Source organism: Apus apus, chromosome 5 (genome assembly GCF_020740795.1).
Source record: "Apus apus isolate bApuApu2 chromosome 5, bApuApu2.pri.cur, whole genome shotgun sequence".
Classification (NCBI taxonomy): domain Eukaryota; kingdom Metazoa; phylum Chordata; class Aves; order Apodiformes; family Apodidae; genus Apus; species Apus apus.
Window position 1 is genome coordinate 43,975,355 of NC_067286.1, and position 22,131 is coordinate 43,997,485.

At 39.4% G+C, this 22,131-nt stretch overlaps 1 protein-coding gene across 20 annotated transcripts in view; it reads left to right on the top strand.

Moving 5' to 3' along the window:
- Positions 1–22,131, top strand: part of NRXN3 (neurexin 3) — a 1,010,752-nt gene that overhangs the window by 446,059 nt on the left and 542,562 nt on the right. For 15 of the 20 annotated variants that reach the window (XR_007889631.1, XM_051620875.1, XM_051620874.1 and 12 more), the window contains 4 exons: positions 1,024–1,214; positions 1,810–1,983; positions 9,117–9,143; positions 17,308–17,427. Coding sequence is in view for 19 of the 20 variants with exons in the window: in XM_051620875.1 (XP_051476835.1) it covers positions 1,024–1,214; positions 1,810–1,983; positions 9,117–9,143; positions 17,308–17,427 (512 nt within the window). In the remaining variant the exon portion in view is untranslated. The remainder of the gene's footprint in view (positions 1–1,023; positions 1,215–1,809; positions 1,984–9,116; positions 9,144–17,307; positions 17,428–22,131) is intronic. The other 5 variants (XM_051620883.1, XM_051620884.1, XM_051620867.1 and 2 more) reach the window with 1 other exon arrangement.

Genomic DNA, 22,131 nt, shown 5'->3' on the forward strand with positions numbered 1-22,131 from the left:
GTGGGTTGCTGTTTTTTTTTACTGTAACAGACTTGCTGTGTTTCTGCAAACTCCACTGAAGGGAAAAAAAGAGCACATAGGCTACTGAATTTGTATTGCTGCTGATAATGCTTGAGGAAAAGTGAACTCAGCTTGCTTTTGAGATGTTGTATTCTTTTTACAAGACCAATAACTTATTTTTAAAAAAAATCCTTTGTTAGTGGACGAATATTGATCTTGTACACTCACCTAGTCACAGTAGACATGTTTTCCACAAATGCAGTTTACTAGTCCTGTTTATTTCAGTATAGCTGTAGTTCAATCTGTTTCATTTTTAACTCAGCATGAATTTCTGTAAGTGGGACATTGAGTAATAAAAAAAGCAAGAGTCACAAGCTCCTGGTGCTCTGAGAATTGTCTTTTTTTCTTTTCTAAGTAGAATATTTCCCTTCTATCCTCAAGTGGATTTCTGTGTTTGAACTATATAAACAATTCAGGGCAACACTCCCATGACTTTTTCTTTTTTGTCAAAAGCTTTGCTAATTGTTTTCCAGCTGTTTGGGTAAGCCTAGGATATCATGTGAATTTTAGAAAAATGTTTTGAGTGAGTTTCCCAACTAAATTCTGAGTGGAGTTATTAAAAACTCAGAATGAATCTGGGGAATTTATGCCTCAAGTAAGCATATCTAGTGTTGCTCTACAGTAAATTTATTGATATTACCAAGTAAAGATGTTATTATATGCACAGACAGGGTTTTTGTGGATCTGCGAGAACTTTGTGGAAAAGAGGAATGCTTTCTGGTTACATCTGATTACTCCAAATGTCGTAGTCTCAAAATACTAAACCATGCACTTTCTTAGTGGAAAGGCAACAATTATATCTTTTCAAATCAGTAAATAATATTTTGGTTTACTAGAACTTTTTAACCCAGAGATAATTCCCTTCATGACTTTTGTAAGTTAATTTATCGACTCTGACTAGAATAACGGTCAGTAGCACCGGAGTTCTTACACAATTTTAACTACTTCTTGCTATCTTTACAGATATATACACTATGTGTTTGACCTTGGAAATGGACCTAATGTTATCAAAGGCAACAGTGATCGTCCTCTTCATGACAACCAATGGCACAATGTTGTCATTACCAGAGATAACAGTAACACACACAGCCTAAAGGTGGACACTAAGGTGGTCACTCAGGTTATCAATGGTGCAAAAAATCTGGATCTTAAAGGTAAATTCTACAAGGCTGACAGTTCACTGATTTATTCATGTGGGGCTCACTCAGTAAAAAGGAGCAAGCTTGCACAAACTATTAATTACAGAACTGTAGATCTGCAATTTGCTGATGCTGGCTTTCAGTTTCATGTTTTTCTTTCTCTGTCCAGCAGCTTCTGTAGCAGAGTAGTTTGTCATATTTTGCTTTTTCAGGAATTTATTGCCATACTACAGTTTTTCCTGGTTAGGATTCAATTACAACTGTTTTCTTTCAGGGTTGTTGTTTTGGTGGGGTATTTTTGCGTGTGTGTGCTTGTTTTTTGTGGGATTTTTTTTTTTGGGGGGTGGGGTTGTTGTTTGTTTGTTTTTTTTTTTGTTTTTGTTTTTTTTTTTTTTCTGGGGGGAAGGTGGTATTTGTCTTGTTTGGGTTTGTGGGTTTTTTTGTCATAAAGGAGGAAGAAATTATTTTTTGCACAATATCTTGCTTTGCTTTTCACTTTTCCTGAGCATCTGTTCATCTTATTATATTCATGTCAGGAGCAGGGGAGAGCCACTCTAGAAGGTATGTACTATGGTCGTCTTTCTTGTATGTTTGCCTGTTTCTCCTCTAGGTGATCTCTACATTGCTGGCCTAGCTCAAGGCATGTATAGCAACCTCCCGAAGCTTGTGGCCTCACGTGATGGGTTTCAGGGCTGTCTAGCTTCTGTGGACTTGAACGGGCGCCTGCCGGATCTCATCAATGATGCTCTGCACCGCAGTGGGCAGATTGAGCGTGGATGTGAAGGTATAATTGATTTCATAGAAGTTCTCATCTCAAGCATTCCCCTCTTACTACATTGCTGCCCCACATGCATCTACTTGTCCAGCTTACTGTCCATTTCATTAGTTTGCTTTCAGTGTGACATCCTTCACTATACTTGTCTCTCCTAAATGCAGTTTAAGGATAGCTAGTTTCTGCAAGAGGCTTAGCAGATGTTCTTTTGCATACTCAATCCCCTATGAGGTGGTACCTACAGTAGTGGAAAGGATGGTACTGGAATGAACTAATATTTACTCGTAGTTTTCCCAGAGTGGTTTTATTAGAATTACAATGCTCTTAAAATACTTGGAAAGAGGTTCTGAACCTTCCATTCACTTGTGCTTAAGAGAGCTCTCTTTTGGTATCCACAGAAGTAAGTATTTTGAAGACCAAGTAGAGACAGGGGAAATCAAAGGTAGAAGGAACTGAAGGGTGAGCATAAGACAAAACAGAAACTCATTTTTGAGGAGGTGGGCCTCGAATGAAAGCACTGGAGGCTGTCTGGAAAGCCTTTCTCTTCTGAAGTTTCTCTTTTACAGCCAGTGTAGAGACAAATGTGATTAATGACTTTTTGAAGCATGTAAATAGTAGTAATTTCTTGAAGCTTCTTTAACTAATTTATTGTTCTTGCTAAGCTCCTTTTAGTTAAAAAATATTGACATCGGCAACACTGACTCAGTAGCATGCATATACCATCAAGTCCCAAAGAATTTGGGTTACTTACCATCAAAAAATGCCAAGGTTTTGCTGGCAGGGTTAAGTGAAAATCTAGCTCCACTAGAGCTAGGTGCCAGTCTGCTGTGTTGGCTACCAGTCACTAGAGTAAGATAATTTTATCAGTAAAGTTGTCTGGTATGCATGTTTGCTAAGATGTATGTCTGGAACTGATCCTTCAAGGCAGGACTTTCCAAAGTGAAATAACTCCTTGATCGTATTTTCCTGTCACATCACGATTATAGGTTACCACATCATGATGAGGCCTTGCCATTTGTTGAGACTGTCCCTTTGTAGGATTGAATGCTTTATTTTAGTGCTATCTCTGAATAATCATGGAACACCAAATGGGCAGTCCAATTAAATTTGATCCCTGCCTTGTCTCTCAGTGTTCTGTTTGACTGGGAGTGCCTGAGCCTCAGCCCTCCTTCCACACTCCCACAATAATACTCTAGTTTGTGAGAATTGTATGGCCTGTAACAGGAGCTTACTCAATGTTGGCTTCAATTTCACAGTCTTGGGAAGTGCTTTTCTGTTTGTCCTTGGTGAGATAAAAACCTCTTTAATATTACTAATTTCTGGTAATTATTCTATTTAAAATTAGCTTAGTCTGCTGGCTATATAGCCTGCGTTTTGTCTTTAGTAGCTGTCTTCTGTCAGAGGACCTCTCATGAGTTGTTCTGTGTGTGGCACAGGACCAGAGTGGTGATGCTTTCACAGAGGACTTTGCACCATTGTTAGAGCTGTGGCGTTTCCCCCTCCTGTACCCAGTGTAGTTCTTTGATGTAATGTCCTGTTACTGAGGTTGTGTGATGTCAGTGTCGCTCCCAAAACATGCCATGTTGCACGCACTTTGTGTGCCAATGTGGTACAAGCAGAGCTCTGCCTGAATGTGGAGATGGGTTTATTCTTAGAAATGTCAGGAATGTGAGTTCCCCTTCTTTTATATAGCCCTTTCAACAAGATTCAAAGTAGGAGATAGACCTAAAAAACGAGGTAGGAAGGTCAGTGATGGCCTTTGGAAGAATTTGATCTTGCAAAGCAGTGCCTGTGCTATATTTGTGAATAGTCCTTCCTTGGTACCAAGGGAACTGCTGAAGAGAAAGCAATTCTCTTTGCCAACACGTTTAGGATTAGTAAAAAATCTGAGACTTAGGTCACCAGAAAGCTGGTGGTTTTTTGTTTGTGGCTTTTTTGTTTGTTTGTTTGTTTTTGTCAATATTTTTTTTTTCCTGGAATCATAGCAATCTCCAAGGCTTTATCTCATATTTCAACTGCTACCTGCTGGTGCCTGTTCTTATAGCTGCCACTGAAAGTCATACTTATCTCCTCTTTCTCTAAGGAAAGAAAAACTCTAAGCATGTTTCATCCTTATTTAACTCTCCCTATTTTGTTTCCATCTGAAGTGATGTTGGCTGTAGTCTTAACAGAATTTTTAAGGGCCAAAGTCCCAAGCACTTCTTCCTGTCTAGTGATATTTCAATGTGTTTGTAATAAAGAGTTGCAGGCTTTTTGGGTGAATAGTGCTGTGTGTTGCTTTGCAGGACATGTCTTAATTTCATCAGGAAGGGCAGTGGGGCTATGTACATGATGAGAACATCCATGCTTAAAAGAAATGTTGTTCTATCCTCACATATGAATCTTGCCTTCCAAATATGGTGTGTGAAAGATTTATAATTCTTGTCTCTTGTTGCAGCATTGCTTTCAGAAGCAGACATTACAAGGTGGCAGCTGTTTTCTCTGAAACTGTCATTTTGATCTCAGGATGGAATCAAAGGATGTAGGGAGGAAGGAGGCCTGAAGCATAGTAGAATGTGAGATGTAGGTCAGCAGACAGCACTGTCCCACCTTAGATACAGTGGGACAGTACTGCACTTCAAATGGGTGACATGATTGCCTCTTCTATGCATTTGCAATCTCTGTTCATGTATTTCGGTACGCTATTCCATACCACCAATTAAGATTCACAAGTTTTAATGGGAAAATAATATTCTTTATTGTCTGCTTTATCTGCTTTTATTAGGTCTGAGCAAACCATTGAACTTCCTTGGCCACATTGTTCCTCTTATGTGCTCAAGCATAATTCAGCCTTGCTGTGCACCAAAACACAAACCTGCCACATGATACAATTAGCTATGTTCCAGTGATTGGTAAGGCAGTGCTTCTGTTTGAGCAGGAAGCGCTTTATATTTAAATGATATTTGTGTGAGAGGTTTTTCTTTAGGACCTGGAGAATCCCAAAGCATTCGTAGGCCGTATATAGGAGTCATTAAATGAAATGCAGGCATCTTTTAGACTGGAAGTGGCTGGTGTTTATTAGTGTATACCAGTGTAAAAAAGCCTCAGCAGTTCAATACTCAAGGCAAGAATTACTTTATCTCTGATTGTCTATTCATTTTATTCCTATAATTTCTTCGAGTTATCTATGGTGGGATTTGTTTAGGAGAGCACAGCTACATAACTTCTTTATCCTGTTTGTTAGCTCAAGTGTCAGCTTCCTTTTGCATTATACAGCTTCTTTGTGTGCTGTACAAACTTAACGTTTCAGCTTTTGAAGTGTGCTGCTCAAATACAAGTGTGCTGGACAAGAAGATGACTGCCACTCTGACCAGTTTCGTGCTTTGACACATTCTGTGAGACCATTGCTTTTAGCAAAGAATTTTGTGGGTGATTATCTGAAGAAGAGAATCCAAGAGTTTCTGAAATGTCAAATGAGCCCATAGATTTAAAGCTTCATGCCACACGTGGTGGTCTGTTTATTTTTATTGCTCTTTTGCAATTGCTGCATTTCTCATTCTAGTGGAACAATGGGCAGCTCTTCATTGATCTTGAAGGTCTGGTCAGCTCTGTAGTGGCAGCTTGTATTTCCCTGGGAGGTATTCAGCAAAGCCAGAAACCCTTTTGCTGTCTGGTGTGTAAAATTTCTTCTGAGTTATGTACTACATACAGCTGTGAGAAAATGAAGTTTCAGGATAATGAAATCATACCAATATGTTTCTTAATTTTCCACAGAATGTCTTTAGCTCTTGAGCTAACTTCAGCTTTCATCACCATCTTTTATGTAACAAGAGGGCCCTTTCCCTACCCACCGCCCAAAAAAAGGATAAAATATACAAAGTACAGATGTGGTTAAGACTTAAACGGTCCTTGGCTCAGTGTCAGGTCAGGCTAGCAAACACTCTGAAGAGACAAGGTCAGTTTTCAGGAAGAACTTCATTTTGGGGGCCTACTTCTACTGTAAGCTTGCAGGCAAGTCTGCCACCTACTTTGTGCCTTGCTCTCCCCACCCATAAAATACACACACGGTATTAATCTGCTTGTGATGAGAGTATGAAATTCAACTGTGTCTTGCAAAACACTTTGAAGTAGTGAGTGGAGGCCCCTAGAAATGAGCAAAGCATTAGAAACTGAGGAAAAGAAGCCCCCTGTCATAACATGGCTCAGCTCAGTAGCTTATGGGCTGTGGTTGGAAGTTTTTATACAGCTCCTTAGTTTGAATAATACAGGCTATTTCCATTTCTATGTCAGACACGCACAGCGTGAGACAAAAGATGTCTGCACTGTGTTGTGTATGAAGAAGTTAGAGTATGGAAGTTATTCTAGGTGACCTTTTCTCCCTCCTTGAAAGTAAAACAATTTAAACTTTGGATCAGCTTCTCCTTGAGTGTAGACTTCTAAAATAAATTATTTTTGCTAAACACTTCATTCCTGGTCTTACTACTAGATAAATGGGTTAGTTTATTCCATCCACAAAAGTCAAGACTGGGCGACTCACTGCTTTTTCCTCACTGGTCTTGGAAGAAGTTAAGCAAATATACAACCTTTTGTGGAGTTTAAAGATGTTGCCCTAAATATTAATGAGTACTTCCTGCATTTGGGCTGTTTTCATCTCTTTATTAATTTGTCATATGTTCTCATGTTTTTTCCTTTCCTCTACTTGGATATCCTTATCTTGCATACAGTGGCCATTACAGCTATCTGAAATTCAGCTTAATTTTCTAAATATTCATGTTCATCCCATCCAGTCCCCAGCCAAACAAAAGTAGCAGCGGTGGTTACAGAACATTGTATTTTTTCTAGAAGGCACTTTTCTATGTACTTTAGAGACATGGCTTCTTTCTCTCCTCTTCACCTTTCCCCTTCTGTTCCACTGGTTAACAGCTTCTCCCGAAGGAGAGTGATCATTATTAAACTGGCTGACACTACTGCAGATGTTCTGGGACCCTTTTGTTCCTAATTTCATCTTCTTCCAGATCCTGCAGTAAAATCACAATCTCGTGCTACTTTCTATGAAATAGTATAGGTAACCTTTGGAATTTACTGGTGCATGAAAAGCATGAATGACACATACAGACTGGATAATCAGAAATGCATTTTGCATACTAAGGAGTATGTGGAAGAAAGAAAATCTAATCTCATGCTTAAAATCTCACAGCAGGGTGATGTCAGAAAGTATTTCACCCTTCATCTGCTCCGTAGTGAAACTTCAAATCTGGTGATACTTCATTTTCTCTGTGGAGCTAAAAGTTGTCTGTTGAGGAGAGGAGCATTAATTTACTCCATGGTGGCTGGACAGCTCTCCTGTTCTTTATGCTTTTGTATTCTGATGTCATGGTGCTACTGCAATTATGGAAAAAATAAAAGCTTTGCTCCAGCTCAGCTGCAAAGAAAATGAAGAGCAGGACATTTAGGAAAAGTGCTTGTTTGTTACACAGAAATTACTTTGTTTGTTACACAGAAATTACTTTGTTAGCATACAGGTTGAAGCAGATGCATGGAGAAATGCATCCTCCTCCACATTCCACCCCTCCCCCTTTTTTTTGCATTATCTTTAAAGTACACTGGGGGTTTTTATGGCTCTGTGGAGTACAGCAGTTCCATAGGTGGGAAGAAAAATCTGACTAGCTCAAAAGGGAATGTAATTTCCATCTTGAGTAATTTGTGGCCTCTAGAACAATAGCAAAAATTCAAAATGTTAAAATTCATAGGAACCACAGGAAATGACATCTGTACATGCCAGTTCTGATTTATTGGGTTGTAAATGTAAAATGAGACAATGGGAGAAAGGATAGTGCTGCCACACTCTCTTCAATATCTGCTGTGATGTTAAACCTTTTAAGAACATAGGGTTATTAAGGTGAGTATGTACATCTTAAATACCAATCTTTTGAGCAGTGAGGTCAGTGATTTTGTGTTTTGTTGTTCCTGTTGTGCTGTATAGTAGTAATATGTAATCTTCAGTGAAAAGGGATTCGGGAGCTGCTGCCTGTACTCTCATCTTTGTCCTCTGCGTTTTCCACGCTGAAAGAGAAAACTCAGAAACAAACTAGCCCGCATCAGAAGTCTATGTGGCTTTCCTGTGAACTGGACTCCATTTAAAAAAAAAAAAATAATAAAAAAATCCTTTGTCTAAATGGAGTAGTATCAGTGGTTTTGTTTTGCTTGTTTATATTCTGGAATTTTCAGAAAGCACACATGGTTCTTCAGTCAGTCATGATCGGTAGATTTATTATTATCTTTTCCCATATGGACTATGATTTGACCACCAATAAGAAGAGCATTCCCATTTAGGTGAAAGAGTGAGTTTGTACCACTGTCGTTTCTGGAGATTGCTCTGATGAGATTGAAAAAGATTATATGTGGGTCTAAAGACTGAGGTGTCTCTTTGCCTGAGGATGCAAGTTTTCTTAAGAATGTGTTGAAATCCATGAGCAGGCAGCAGCTTGTGAGGAGGCGAGGTTTTACTGTCACTTTACATCCAGTGTCATGTGCAGTTTTTGGGCTAAACAGAAGTTGTCTCCCAGAGTTATCAGTCCCATATGGTCTTTTGACAATAAATCCACTTTAGACAAAAAGCCAGGACAACCTGTGCTTTTATGAGAGGCAAAAGTTTTAAGTTCAGATCCAGAGCCTGGACATGGAAACCAAAGATAAATATTGTCGACTGATATGCTGGAAGTCAAATAGATTTTTACTTGTTTTACTTAAATGGATTCTAATTATTTCTCAAATGACACAAAATCCATCTTAAATTATCAGGAAATCCTGAGAGATGGCTGTTAAGAACGTGATTTTCTTTTCTTTTCTTTTCTTTTTTCCTTACTTTCACCTGTCTCTAAATTCTGTGACCGTGTGTGTGTGTGTGTGTGTGAATGAAATGTAATTTCTCTCTTGTCTGTTTTTTGTTACCTGTTGCTTGGTTGTGTTAAGCTAGCCATGTCCCTCTGTCCTTGTTGCTTACATTGTCATTACTGCATGTATTGATTATGCACGCTGGCTGTTATAACAACTGCTTTCGTTTATTTAAAGTGATGTGACCCTAGTTTATCTGCCTTTATACTAACCTGTTGTTTATTGTTTTTGCTTTTTTTTGTTTGTTTGTTTTTTATTTTTTGCTTACAAAGTTGAGTTGACCAAAGCTGATCTGCAAGGTAGAGAAGGTTCTTTTTTGCCATTACTGGTTTGAACTGAAAGATGTTTTTGTGTAACATTTGGTGCCTTTTACTGGATGCAGTCACACCTCTGAGACACAAAGACAATGACAAGCCCCAGCACCTCTGGAGGGGGTATCTAAGTTGAAAGAGGACATGGAAAACAATGGAGGTTGTTTGGTTGACCTGAAGGGGTTTGACTGTATCTATCTCTGACTGTCCATAAGTGCACAGATTGATTTCCTGAAATGCCAAATAATTGCTCAGGCAAACAGCTGCTGTTATTGAGACATAGAAAGCTCTCAGAACTTTACAAAACAAAAAGCTGGCTTGGATTCTTCAGTACTGATCTTAAGGAGTGACACCAGGAGATAAAAGCTATTTTTTTTTTTTTTTTTTTTTTTAATTCTAGACTTTGGGTAAAAAAATCCCACAGATGCATCTTCCTTAAATTTCAGTTAAAAAATAAATAACTAAAAATTCCCTTAGTAGTTATGTGGCATTTTATAAGCTATAAATGATAATCCTTTGAGTGGTTATGCCTGATTTTTTCATTTCTGCTAATTTTTTTTACTTCTCATAGTTCTTTTTTAGTACAAATTTCATGTGAGGCTCAATATCTTTTATTACTGTTGCCTAGTAAGTAAAAAGAGATCAGTCAATGTTGTTCGAGGTTGCCAAAAGGTTGAGAGCTATGTGGATGGTGTTAAAATGGATCTTGTCTCCCCAGACTTTAGCAAAGCCTTTGACAGTTTCCAACAGCATTCTGCTGGAGAATCTGACTGCTCGTGGCTTGGACAGGTGTATACTTTGCTGGGTAAAAAACTGGCTGGATAGCCAGGCCTGAAGAGTTGTGGTGAACAGAGTTAAATCCAGCTGGTGGCCTGTCACAAGTGATGTGCCCCAGGGCTTGATGTTGCGGCCAATTCTTTTAAATATCTTTATCAATGATCTGGTTGAGGGTATTGAGGACAGCTGTGGTAAGTTTTCAGATGGCACTAAGTTGAGCAGGAGTGTTGATCTGCTTGAGTGTATACAGGCTCTGCAGCGGAGTTTGGAGAGGCTGGATTAATTGCCTTTTGTGACTAAGCCACAGGTTTAGTCTAAGGTTTTGTTGTGGGAGAAAATGCTTAGCGTGTTCATGTTTCTGAGATAGAGACAAGACTTCCCAGCACTGGAATTTGTGGCTTTAATAATGTGCTTCATACACTTCTTTTCTATTCACTGTGTTTACTCTGAAGACCTGATGCCATTGATGATCTGATCCAATTTTCAAATTAAAATATTCCTGTTCCATATTCTGCGTGTAGGTAGGAAATGATTACCTTTGCTTCAGAATATAATCTGTATTTTTAAGTTGGGTTTGGCATTCTGCAGTTCAGTAGAAAAGGCTAAAAATATATTTGGAGGAACCAAAGGAATTTTTATGGGTAAACCGTTTGTCACTGTAGCAGTTGTTAACAGACAAGTATATTAGGAGGCACCCTCTTATCAAACAGGTAAATATACTGACAACCTGAGATAATTTTAGGCATTGGATGTATATGAAACACAGAATCTATAAGATATAGTAGCCTAGAGGTAGGCAGAAGTCAGTGTGATGTATTATGCCCTGTGCATGTGGAGCATATGACTGTGACCATGTTTTGTCAGCCTCTCTGGCCTATCCCCAGCTCTGAAAAGTTGAAGTACCATGTCTTACAGAGGTTGGGGATTTAGAGATTATTAGGGGCTGCCTGAAGGGGATTTCTGAAGTTTATGTAGATGAAAGGGGTAATGGATGAAATTTAAATGAATAGGAGGATACATGGGCTGGGACCAATGTGAGGACTAAAAACATCCTGGAAGTACACTGGGGTGTAAATAGCTTTAGGATTAAGGTGTTCTTTGCCATCCATTCAAACTGTGACAGAGAATTTGGGTCTTGCATTAGGCATCAGCAAGTATTGAGTCTCTCTCTGTCTGCAGCTGATGCTGTTCTCTCTAGTCACTTGTGTGTCCATCAGAATTCGTACTAGATACCTAGGAGTTCCTCTATCTGACAACCATTGAAGTGGGGGCAGCATGAAGAAGGGGTCTTCTGTTTTGATTTTTCCAGAGTCCTCAGAGCCTAAGGGTTTACCACAGCTGTGAAGATTTTTCCAGCTTAAGGTCATGTTTTTGCAGAGGTCTTAACCCTATAAGTATATTTGCCCTTCAGGTGGAGACACCAGATCACATTGAAGCCTAAGAGGAAACATTTGTCTTGAGTACATAATGTATACTGTTGGCTTTTCAGGAAACCAACCTTTGCTAATTGGGTTCAGCTATTTCAGAATAGGCCATGAGGTCTGGTAGTTTGTACTGCTGTGATTTGCAGTGGGGAAGGGTGTTTTTCAACTGACTGTATTTTTTCTTGTTCACGTACAGCCCTTTCAGTTTTTCCTTTCTGCTTTTAGTTTCTGTGTCTGAATACTGTTTATTTCCTCTACTCCATTTGCATCTTCCTGTCCCTTGTCACATGTCAGGTCCAGGCATACTCCCTTTTATGCAGTTGACATTCTGTTATACGGTTGGGGTTTTTTCTTGTTATGTTGTTTGTTGGGTTTTTTCTTTCTTCACCAGCATGTGTATGAGCACTTTGCTCAAGACCTTTAAGGTTGCTTAGAAATGGAGAGTGGCTGGATGAAAAGAGGTAGGAAGATAAGTATATGCCAGGTTTATTAGGGGGAAAAAAACCAACCCACCACCTCTACATCAATCCTTCGTGGATTGCCGTTGCTGCTGATTCCCTTCTCCTGTCACCTTGAGGTAAATATGCTTCCCATGGGAGGCTTGTATATTTATTACTTCTAACTAGTCCCACTCCCTGAAATTTTTAGACCAGCCACATATCTGGAACAGAAGGACTTGGTGTCATAACTGACATCAGGTGAATGAAGAGTTCAGGTTCTGTTGAGGCACAGGAATAAATGGTTGTATTTTCAGAGGACTGCAGAATGCTGACTTTTGAGTTATTTCTGACAATGGATAACTTTAAATAAGGAACCTGCCTGATGTCTAAACTTATTTAGGTGATGAAAAGGATGATGCATTCTTAACAAAATCTGGAACTGAGAGCTCAAAGAGCTGGCCTTGCAGTCCTTGAAAATGCCTTTTGCTTTTTTGATTTGTTAAGTTAAAGTTATTCTTTGGTACTCCTGACTTCTACCACATGTGACTCAAAATACAGGATTTTAACTTTCTGAATCATGCACTGAACCTTGACTATACCTCAGTTTCGTAAGTTTGTGCAAAGCGAGTGTCAAAATGCCACCATAGGTGCTGGACAGTTACAGCATTTAGATATGGCCCATCCCATGAAGTGATGGCTCTATGAGATTCAGTCTCTTTTATTTTCAAAATTATTCTAAAATTGGAAGACTTAGCTGGATTAACTTCATTTGTCTTTAACCCGCACTAACAGCAAGTCCTGCAACAGGTTCGTATTCTGCGTAGTGCATATGGTTTCCAAAACTTGGTGCCTTTCTGAGCTGCATATGGCCTGCATGTTGAATTTAAAAAAAAAAAAAAAAAAAAAAAAGGCAGACTATAGCTGATCATAAAAGATGCGTGTTGACAAAAGTAGCTTGCAGATTTATTGTAGGTATAAATTGCCTATGATATCATCTGACTGGTAGTGGTACAGATACCTTGGTGCTTGATGGCATTTACAGTTTGGGAACTGTAGGACAAAAGAAGAACCTTATTGCAGAATAAGGAATAAAGACAATAAATAAATAAATAAATAAAGTTAAAATCTCTTGTTTATGTTACTTTTCTGTCTCTTCCTAACCTCTTTGAAGATACAAGGAAAAAGCATGAGAGGATTTAGGGAGATAGAGAGTGAAAAAGGTCCTGTGGTGCCTTTCAACCTTGCCTGTTGCAGATCTTCTTCATCTTACTGAAAAAATAGCAAAAATACAAATGGTAGATTCCTTTAAATAGGACTGAATTTTCAGTGTGTGAGGGAAGGTGTTGCATGCAAGACCAAGAATGGTTTGCTTAGCTTAATGCTTATTGCTAGTCATGATCAACGCAGAAGGCAGTTGTGTTATAATCCTGCAGCTGTTGTATAAAGAAACTGATGCCTCTTGCAACTCAGAAGAACAATAAACACAATACTGTCTTTTATTCCTAAAGTTCCTTTCTCTGCAAAGAGGTTTTAAATGATACAGCAGGAATGTCTTCTCTTGCCAGTGAAATGCACCCACCTATGGGATGAAACATGGCAGCTTTAGCACCGTGCAGCTGTAGAATTAATTTTTTTTTAGTTTCAGGGCAAAAAGAAATGTGCCATACAGCTGAAACTGCAGGAGAGAGCCAGGGAGATGAAATAATTTTTCCAAGCAGAATATGCATAAGAGATATGGCTACTGTACTCTTCTAAAGTGACTTCCTTCAAATACTTAGTGGTAAAACCACTAAACACACCAAATATCTAGCTAAGTAACTTGGAAGAAAACTGTAATATTGTTCCCTTCTCAGGGAGGGATACCCAACAAAATCTCAGAATCTGCAAGTCCTCAGATACTGAGCTGTTCCTGTAAAAATTAGAGATGCAGAAATAAATATCAAACAGACATTGCTGAAGAGTTCTGGTTTGCCATTTTATATTCCGAAGGAGCTGCCTCTGTTGGTAGGCTTAGTCTAGACAGGAGACAGAGCAAGTCATGCTTCTGCTAGTGGGGATGCTTTTCTGCACTGAGGGTTTCTCCACTTTTATTCTGCATCTACTGCCCATGCATTCCCCTTTCTACTGTGCATGTGGCAGGAAGAAGACAATACACCAAGCCCAGCTACAGACAGAAAAGAAAAACAAGGCCTTTGAACAAGAATGCATTTAAGGGAAATAGCAAGTGTTATCAAGGTATTGGAAATGTAAGGAGAAAAATAAAGTCATCATGCATATTTTATTAATTAAAAGTATCGTGTAATTTATCAGATGTATCTCAGTTGATTATGTGAACACCAGTTTGGAAACTTTGCTTTTAAGTACTTTGACTGCTGTAAGTGTTGTCAAAGGTATGAGATTAAAAATAGACCTGAACCCTGATGGCATTGGTATTTTAGAACCAAAGCTACTGCTGTATATATAGTTTGTCATCTTATTTTTCCTTTCCACTAAAGGGCATGTGTGTGGTAACAAAGTCTTCATGTTTTATAAGCCTTCCTGTGCTTCTGTTGCTTTGCTTCCTAATCCAAAATCCTAATCCCCTGTGACATCCCTGTTAGTTGCTCTGAACAAAATTCTGTTGCCACAGATGGAGGATTATGACATCAGGCAAGGACTGTAAGCAGCAGGAGCAGATGAACAAAGATCCTTTTACCATGCAAATGGCCCACAGTAGTAAGGCATGAGGCAAAGCGTAATACCCAGCATCTAGGCTCTGTCATCAGAAATTACTCTAAAGACGGCAGATCAGGCTTTGAGCTTCCTTGTGGTATTGTCAAGCTTTCAAAATTCCTTACAGTTGTGTATATTTATTTATTTATTATTTTTATTTTTTCCTCTGGCTGCTTTGAAAGTACTGTTTCTATCTTCACAGTTGATTTATGTGAAATACAATTCAGAAACCACAGTACGGGACACTTAATTCAAGTCCCTTGGCTCCCCTACAACATGCACCTCAAGCCACAAGGACTAGGCCTCATGCACTCATTCTTTGAGTGTAGGAATGCTTTTGTGTAATGATGTTTACAACTGACGTTGTAGCAAGTTTGCATACAGGTACAATTGCCTTCTGTTTTTATTTTTTAAAGAAATATAACTTGTTTATGCCACTAGGACTACTTGCATTCATATTTAGGGTTAGAGGTTAGCTAATATGACAGTAAGGTACAGGAGAGGTATCAGTTCCTTATTTCTTATCCTCAGATAGCTCAGACATTTTAGGCAAAAGAACAACTAAGATTCTATTTCAGATTGTTAAATGCCATCCCTTCTTTTGCTGGCCCAGATTAAGCCTAAAACAAGTGTCAGATCCCAACCAGATGCATGTGCATCTGTGTATTTATATCCATATCTTTTATAAGTGTAAAGGCAAGAGGCAAGTGTGTGCATACACGTGACCACCAGCCCACACTGTAAATGTGTCATCACTGTTGTAATGCTAAAAGTGATCTGTGAACTTCACACTGTGCCAGTGAGACCACTGGGATTCATACAGCTGCAAATGAGAGTCGGGTGGGTAGGAAGAAGAGGTGGAGGAAAAGTGTTGAAAAATACTGCTTAACTTTCTTTAAATATGGTAATGCATTTCTTGCTGTGGCTGCTGCTGCTGCCACTTTCCAATAGGTGAATATTTATTTTTTCAGGGATTTTGCTATCATCTTCTGTTATCCACACTTACGCTTCTACCTAAAAGTTTTGGGGTTTAATTTTGTAGGGTTTTTTTGTTTGGTTGGGTTTTTTAAACACTATAATGCATCTTGGAAGAAACCCAAGCTTTTGTTAATGTTCAGTTAAACTCCATGCCTACTGACGTCAAATGCTCTTTCACATTGCAGGAGATACATAGAGAAACACGGATAGCTAAAAAGCTACTTAAATTCACCCATTTTGTTCTTGCAGTGGGGAAAGATGATCTGGTAGGAAGATCAGAAGCTCTGCACCAAAGCTATAACAGTCTGTTCCTGGCTTAGTCTTTGAATTGTTGGGAGGATCATGGCATGACATGGGACTTCCATTTAGATGTGGGTTCTGCAAAGGCTCATAAATGTGTCAGTGCCCCGATGCAGAAACTGAATATCAAAGATGCTGTATAACTCTGGAGTGAGATCACTGGGTGGTGTCAGATGGAAGTTGAAGGGTTTAAATTTGGGCTAAAGCCTTTGAAAATGCTGTCTCCACTTCTGTGTGTTCTATCTCATCTATAAAGTACAGATGGTAGCCCTGATGTGGTGAAGAGTAGGATGAGCCTCATGGAATTGCTAGTACTAACAAAGATTGTGACCAAAGATGCTGGGGTGGGAAGAACAGTTGTTGCTTTACACTTATACTATTGTCCTAGACCGAAAGTGGTTAACAAACTAATCTCAGGCAGCCTAGCCATTTGATCCTCCAATATCTACTGTATTTCTTTTGTTTCTTTTCCAACAAGTGCAGGGTATAAAATAGTAGGTATGTCAACTGTAATTGTACATTTTATTTGAAGTACTGCTCAATAGGAGCAGTGTACCTTTGTCTAGAAGGTTGAAGATAAAATACTTTCCCAGGAAGTAACTTCTAAACTCATGTTCTTATAATCTGTGGCTTGCAGCTTCACCTCTGCTCTTAGGTGATTCAGAATTTAGCTGCCTCCTTGTGGATGACATGCTAGCTGCTGTTCTGAGTCCCTCTCATCTGAAGATCACTTATTTCCTGTTGCTTGTGTGTGTCTTCACAAAGTTTATGGGACTAGGATAGAAAGTGTTAGTTCCAAATCACAGAACAATGAAAGGCTGTTCTGTTAGTAGTAGCTGCTTCCTTCTCTGCTTCCCCCAAGACTGTGGAAACCACTCCAGAATGGAGAAGTATTGTGGAGTAATCTCATGCCCTTCTGAGCTCTTTATTAACATGTTTCCAGAGGAACCTATGTAATGGGCCTGGTCAGAGTCTTTGTTTTTTTGTTTGTTTTGTTGTTGTTGTTGTTTTTTCTTAACCTATAAAGCAAAGTTGTAGCCAACTGAGGCTCCAAAACTTGAGTTTGAATCCACATATCCAGCTTCTTTGGGTAGGATGAAGCATTTCATGGGCCTATTTTTCAGTCTTGATTTCTACAAGGGGATGAAACTTCCAGGGAAGCATGACAGCCCGGCAATGTTTATTTCCTTGCATCACACCATATTTTACAGTAAATTTCTTTGAGCAAGCACCAAACGTAAGAGTTGGGCCTGCCTAAGAGGGAATATGTTGCTGTTCATTCTTCCTCCCTGCTCTGTGTTACAGTTTGCTGTTTTGTTGTGGACTGTACAGTTGTCTTTGTACTCTTTTTACCTGAGCTTCTTGCATGTCTAAGAATGGAAAAAGTGTTTGGTTAGAGTTTTTTGTGTCCTGCATGAGGATCCTGATATTAATGGAAATGATGAATTGGAGGTTTTGTGATCCTGACTAAAATTATTCTCTCGGCTTTGTTTCACCCTTTTCTTGCCATCCCTTCTCCAGGACCAAGCACTACCTGCCAGGAAGATTCCTGTGCAAATCAGGGCATCTGTAATCAGCAATGGGAAGGCTTCACCTGCGATTGCTCCATGACTTCGTATTCTGGGAGCCAGTGTAATGACCGTAAGTAGGCTTTTCCATTGGATTGATGACCTGTGAGTTCTGACAGATGGGAGCACAGAGAATATGAGTAGTTTTCCTTTCAGTTGAAATGCAACTTTCTCACTGTTAAAGCCAAACTCTTTTTACTAGAAAGTTTCTTTGAAACATAGAGCAGTTAATTTTTCCCTTGTTAAAATGAAAATAAGCAATTTGGTGTGTGTTTTCTTTTTTCCCCTCATTTTAAAAGCCATCTCAACTAGACCAATAATGGTAATTTATATTGATTAAATTCCTGGTTTAGGGAAACCAGAAGTGATTTGTATATATTGTGTGTGATATTTACATAGGTACAAAATGGCTAGGTTTTGTGCACTGAATTACACTTTGAGTTTTGCATGCAAACCTTGATGACAAAGACATGGAATCCATGTAAAACTGCTGAGCAGTGTTCCAGATTGTTGAATTCTAGATTACTAGCTGTATGATGAGATAAAAAATTGAATACTGTTTGTTATAATGTTCAGTTAAAAGCAGGTGGTCAAAGATATACAGCAAGTGTTGTGCTTCTTGTCATATTGATTTGCTTCATCTCAATACATTTTATGTTCTTGGCAAATTACTGTGAAGATCTCTGATAAAATAATTGAACAAAACCTTGAAGTCTTCCTTTAGGGGGCAGATAATCAGTTTTCAGAGATTCCCTCTGGTCATCCTGAAATGGCTTTGAGGAGCAAATCAGTTTAGCTCTACTTTCTCCCTACTTCTATTATCTAAAGTGACAGTCTTCTTCTTCCCTGTTCTGAGGAAGGGAACAAAGGAGCACATTGTGAGCACTGTACAAAACTTAACAATAGGTTTCAATAATTTGATTCACTGTGTGCAAGAATTTTAAGACCAAAAGAGACTCTTGCAGTCCTCTCTGACCACCTACATCTCACAGCTGCTGCCTTTTGTTAAAGGGAGACTTTATTAGTGGTACCAGCAAGGCCCATGTAATACTGGAGCCACAGCACTGTCATATCTGCAAGCTTTCCCATGGGAGTTTGAGATGTCGCTGAATTGATGGCACATTGGACAAGCTGTTTAACACGTGGTCACAGTCTGTGTCTGCTGAAGGCCAAAAAAACCTGCTTTTCTGAGTCATTCATATAATGTGATGTTAGCTGTGGTGGCCTCCCCTTTCTCCCGTCATGGTTCTCCCAAAGAGATAACGGAAAGGCCCATCAGCATTCACACTTTGACAGGAGCTGTATAAGAAGGGTAGTAAAAACGTATTTATAGGCTCTAATGCCACATATTGTTTTGGGTTGTTTTGGAATCCAGAATTATTCCTTTGGGTCCAGAAAAAACATATTTTATTGGAACCACATGATTTGGCTCTAACTTTCTGCATTTTTGTTTTGGTTTGATTTTGTCAGTTGGACACCGGTTTTCTCACTCTCACTCTACTTGTGTTCAGTCATTCAGTTTAGGCTTGCTGAGCATTGCCCATGATAAACCTGTTGTGTAAAAAAAAATGGTACTTTGAATCCTGTTGGGCTGTATTTGATTATATGTCTAGGACATCTCTGAAGAGATTACTGATACTGTTGGTTTTGTTCCTAATGTGCAGGGCTTCACAGCTCCAGAATATTGCAGTGCCCTTGTTATGCCATTGCTAATTACTTAAAGTAGGCTCTGAAGTATCAGGAAGCCAGGTTCCTGTGTCTATAATTGGGGATTCCTTGCTGCTTTTTGGAGCTTGCAGCTGGAAACAGTGCAGAGCAGAGATGAGGGGTTGATATGAGCGAGCATGATGTGGGAAACATGGTAGCCGCATTTCCAGTGTCGGGCCTGGCTTGTGATTTAGAAATGCTCACAGGAAGACGTGGGTTTCAAAATGCTCTGGAAAGGTAAGTCATGCGGACTTCTTCTGGAACATGAGACTTCAGCCAGGATCTTCAAAAAGTGCGTAAATCATCTTTTTGTCATCTTCCTTCCTTCCTTCCTTCCTTCCTTCCTTCCTTCCTTCCTTCCTTCCTTCCTTCCTTCCTTCCTTCCTTCCTTCCTTCCTTCCTTCCTTCCTTCCTTCCTTCCTTCCTTCCTTCCTTCCTTCCTTCCTTCCTTCCTTCCTTCCTTCCTTCCTCCCTTCCTCCCTTCCTCCCTTCCTCCCTTCCTCCCTTCCTCCCTTCCTCCCTTCCTCCCTTCCTCCCTTCCTCCCTTCCTCCCTTCCTCCCTTCCTCCCTTCCTCCCTTCCTCCCTTCCTCCCTTCCTCCCTTCCTCCCTTCCTCCCTTCCTCCCTTCCTCCTTTCCTTCCTTTCCTTCCTTTCCTTCCTTTCCTTCCTTTCCTTCCTTTCCTTTCTTTCCTTAGTCTTTGCCATGTATCAAAGTACGTATCAGTTGTCCTGGTTGCCTGATGAAGTTATGAAGTGGTGTGGATTGTGGACAGGGATAAGCCATCCTTCCTGTTCCTATCTGTTAGATATGGTTGGTATTATACCTGAGTCTAATGGAAGAGCAGACATCGATGTGTTAATTGAATTAAACATTGTTTAGACTGGATTTTAGTGGGAGTAATGGCAGGAGGAGACAAATTGTGTAGCCTGAAGCCTTGAAGAAATGCATCATGCTCTTCAGTTGAATATTTTTTTTTTTTTAATAGCACAGGCCTAATTCTATTCATTGCTATTTCTATTTTATGACCACATTGTGGTCTCCCCCTGCTGTAAATATGGAATATTTAAGTCAGTAGAACTGGTCTAGATTTACACAATGGAAATGGTAGCAAAAGGAGGACTTACTGTTTATATTTTGTCTTTCCATTTCTGTTAATCAACTCAAGTGTCTATACTGGAAAATTTGTGTTGCCACATGTTTGGTGCAGAATATTTCAGTGTTTCTGAAGCAGTTAAATGGCATGTCTGGTGTTCAGTTATTCCTTTAAATTATCCCCAATTAACTGTTGGTAACTGTGATTTGTTATTTGCTAGTGTAAGCTTTGCAAAGTCTTTTTTATGAATACTCAAGAAAGCTTGGTGGACCAATATGTTTTTGCTTTTTAGTTTTTGTCCCAGAACTGGGCCATTAAGATTCCCAATTCAGATGCAACTGGCTTGGAACTGCTGTTTCTGAAAGATGAAGTAGAAGCACAGGTGGCAGAGATGCACATTGTATATCTATAGGCTCATTTGTACATGCACTAGTGTTTAGCAAGACAAAGATTTAAATTCCTAGTGAAAGTGATGATACAACCCTATTTTTTAACTGGTTTTGTGTAGCTCTGTCTTGATTCTTACAGTGTGAAGGATATCTAAGTTTTCTCAGAATAAGAAATTGCTGGAAACTATGGGGGCATAAATTAATATGCTAATAAGCATATTAAATTATTTTTCATTTTGAGCTGTATAATTTCTTGTACCAATGTTAAAAACAAAACAAAACACACAAAAAACCACAGACAGCTCCTGCCCTTGAATTTATTTTATGAGGTCAGCTGTGCAAAAGTGAATTTAGAGATCTGCCTTGCATACTATTCTGTACTAATACTATAAAAATGGTAGAAGTAGCAGCAGTGGTACAATTTGGGATATGCTGGTTCAATTTTCCTTGCCATTTAAGTTCAGTTCTTAATTTTTTGAAATGGTTTCTCATTCTTCATACTGGAGATGTTTTAACCAGTCCAGCATCACATTGAGTAACTCTGGGCTTTCAACCTTTCTTCAGAATTTGTTATTCTAAGTTGTAGGAAATCAGCATTAATATACTGTCCTGGTTCTCCTGGGACAGAACTCTAAAATAATTTTTCTGTTCAGAGACACAGTAGTTTTGAGAGACTGCAGAGCCCATTTCTGTGAGACACGAAGAGATAAGATGCTCTGGTCTGCAGGTTTCCACAGTGACCAAGGTCGAGGGTAGTTTTGAACTGTGTGGGTGCAGTGGGATCGGAGGGGTGAAGCCCAGGGCAGCTGACCTAAGCTGGCCAACCAAAGTATTCCGTACCATAAATGTCACTCTCGCTATAAATTGGGAAGTTTGTGGAGATGTTTGGGGGCTTCTACCATGGCTGCCTTCCCAAGAGGGTCCCATCTGTCTCATTGGTCATCCTGTACCTGAGGCATCCTCCTCTGCTTGCACTGACTGTTGTGTTCTCACTGGAGCTGTCGTGCTCACAGTGTTGACATTCAGCCTTCACTGCTGGAAGCACAGAGGTCACGACTACTGTCTGGAGCAGAGTATAATTTTGTCTTTTAGATTAGTATTTTGGTTTATGTTATTATTCTGTTACATCAGTTTTCATCCCACAGGTCTCCTTTCCTTTTCCCAGTTTCCCTCTCCTGGGCGGTGTTGGGTGATAAAGTAACTGTCCAAACTGTGACATACACTTGAGTTGATATGTAGGAACACTAAACAGCCTTGGCATGCCAAACTGTTGCTTAGACTGTTCAAATGTGTAACTTTTATCGAATTAAGGTATTAGAATTAGAAGTAAAGCCACAATGTTAATGAAGTGTCTTGCAGCTGGGGTGAACTCCATCCTGTTACTGTTCTTCACCATGCTACAAGATGAAAACATGCTCGTAAAAGACTCCTGAGATATCTGAGATGCAGCATGTATTTAAACTGTTGTCCTATAAACAACTTTACAGATTCTTTAACTTATTCATGTTCATGTCTACCTGGTCAAGCAATGACATTTTCTTTCTGCACAGAGAGAATGCATAAAAAATAGGCTTCAGCAATCTAGCT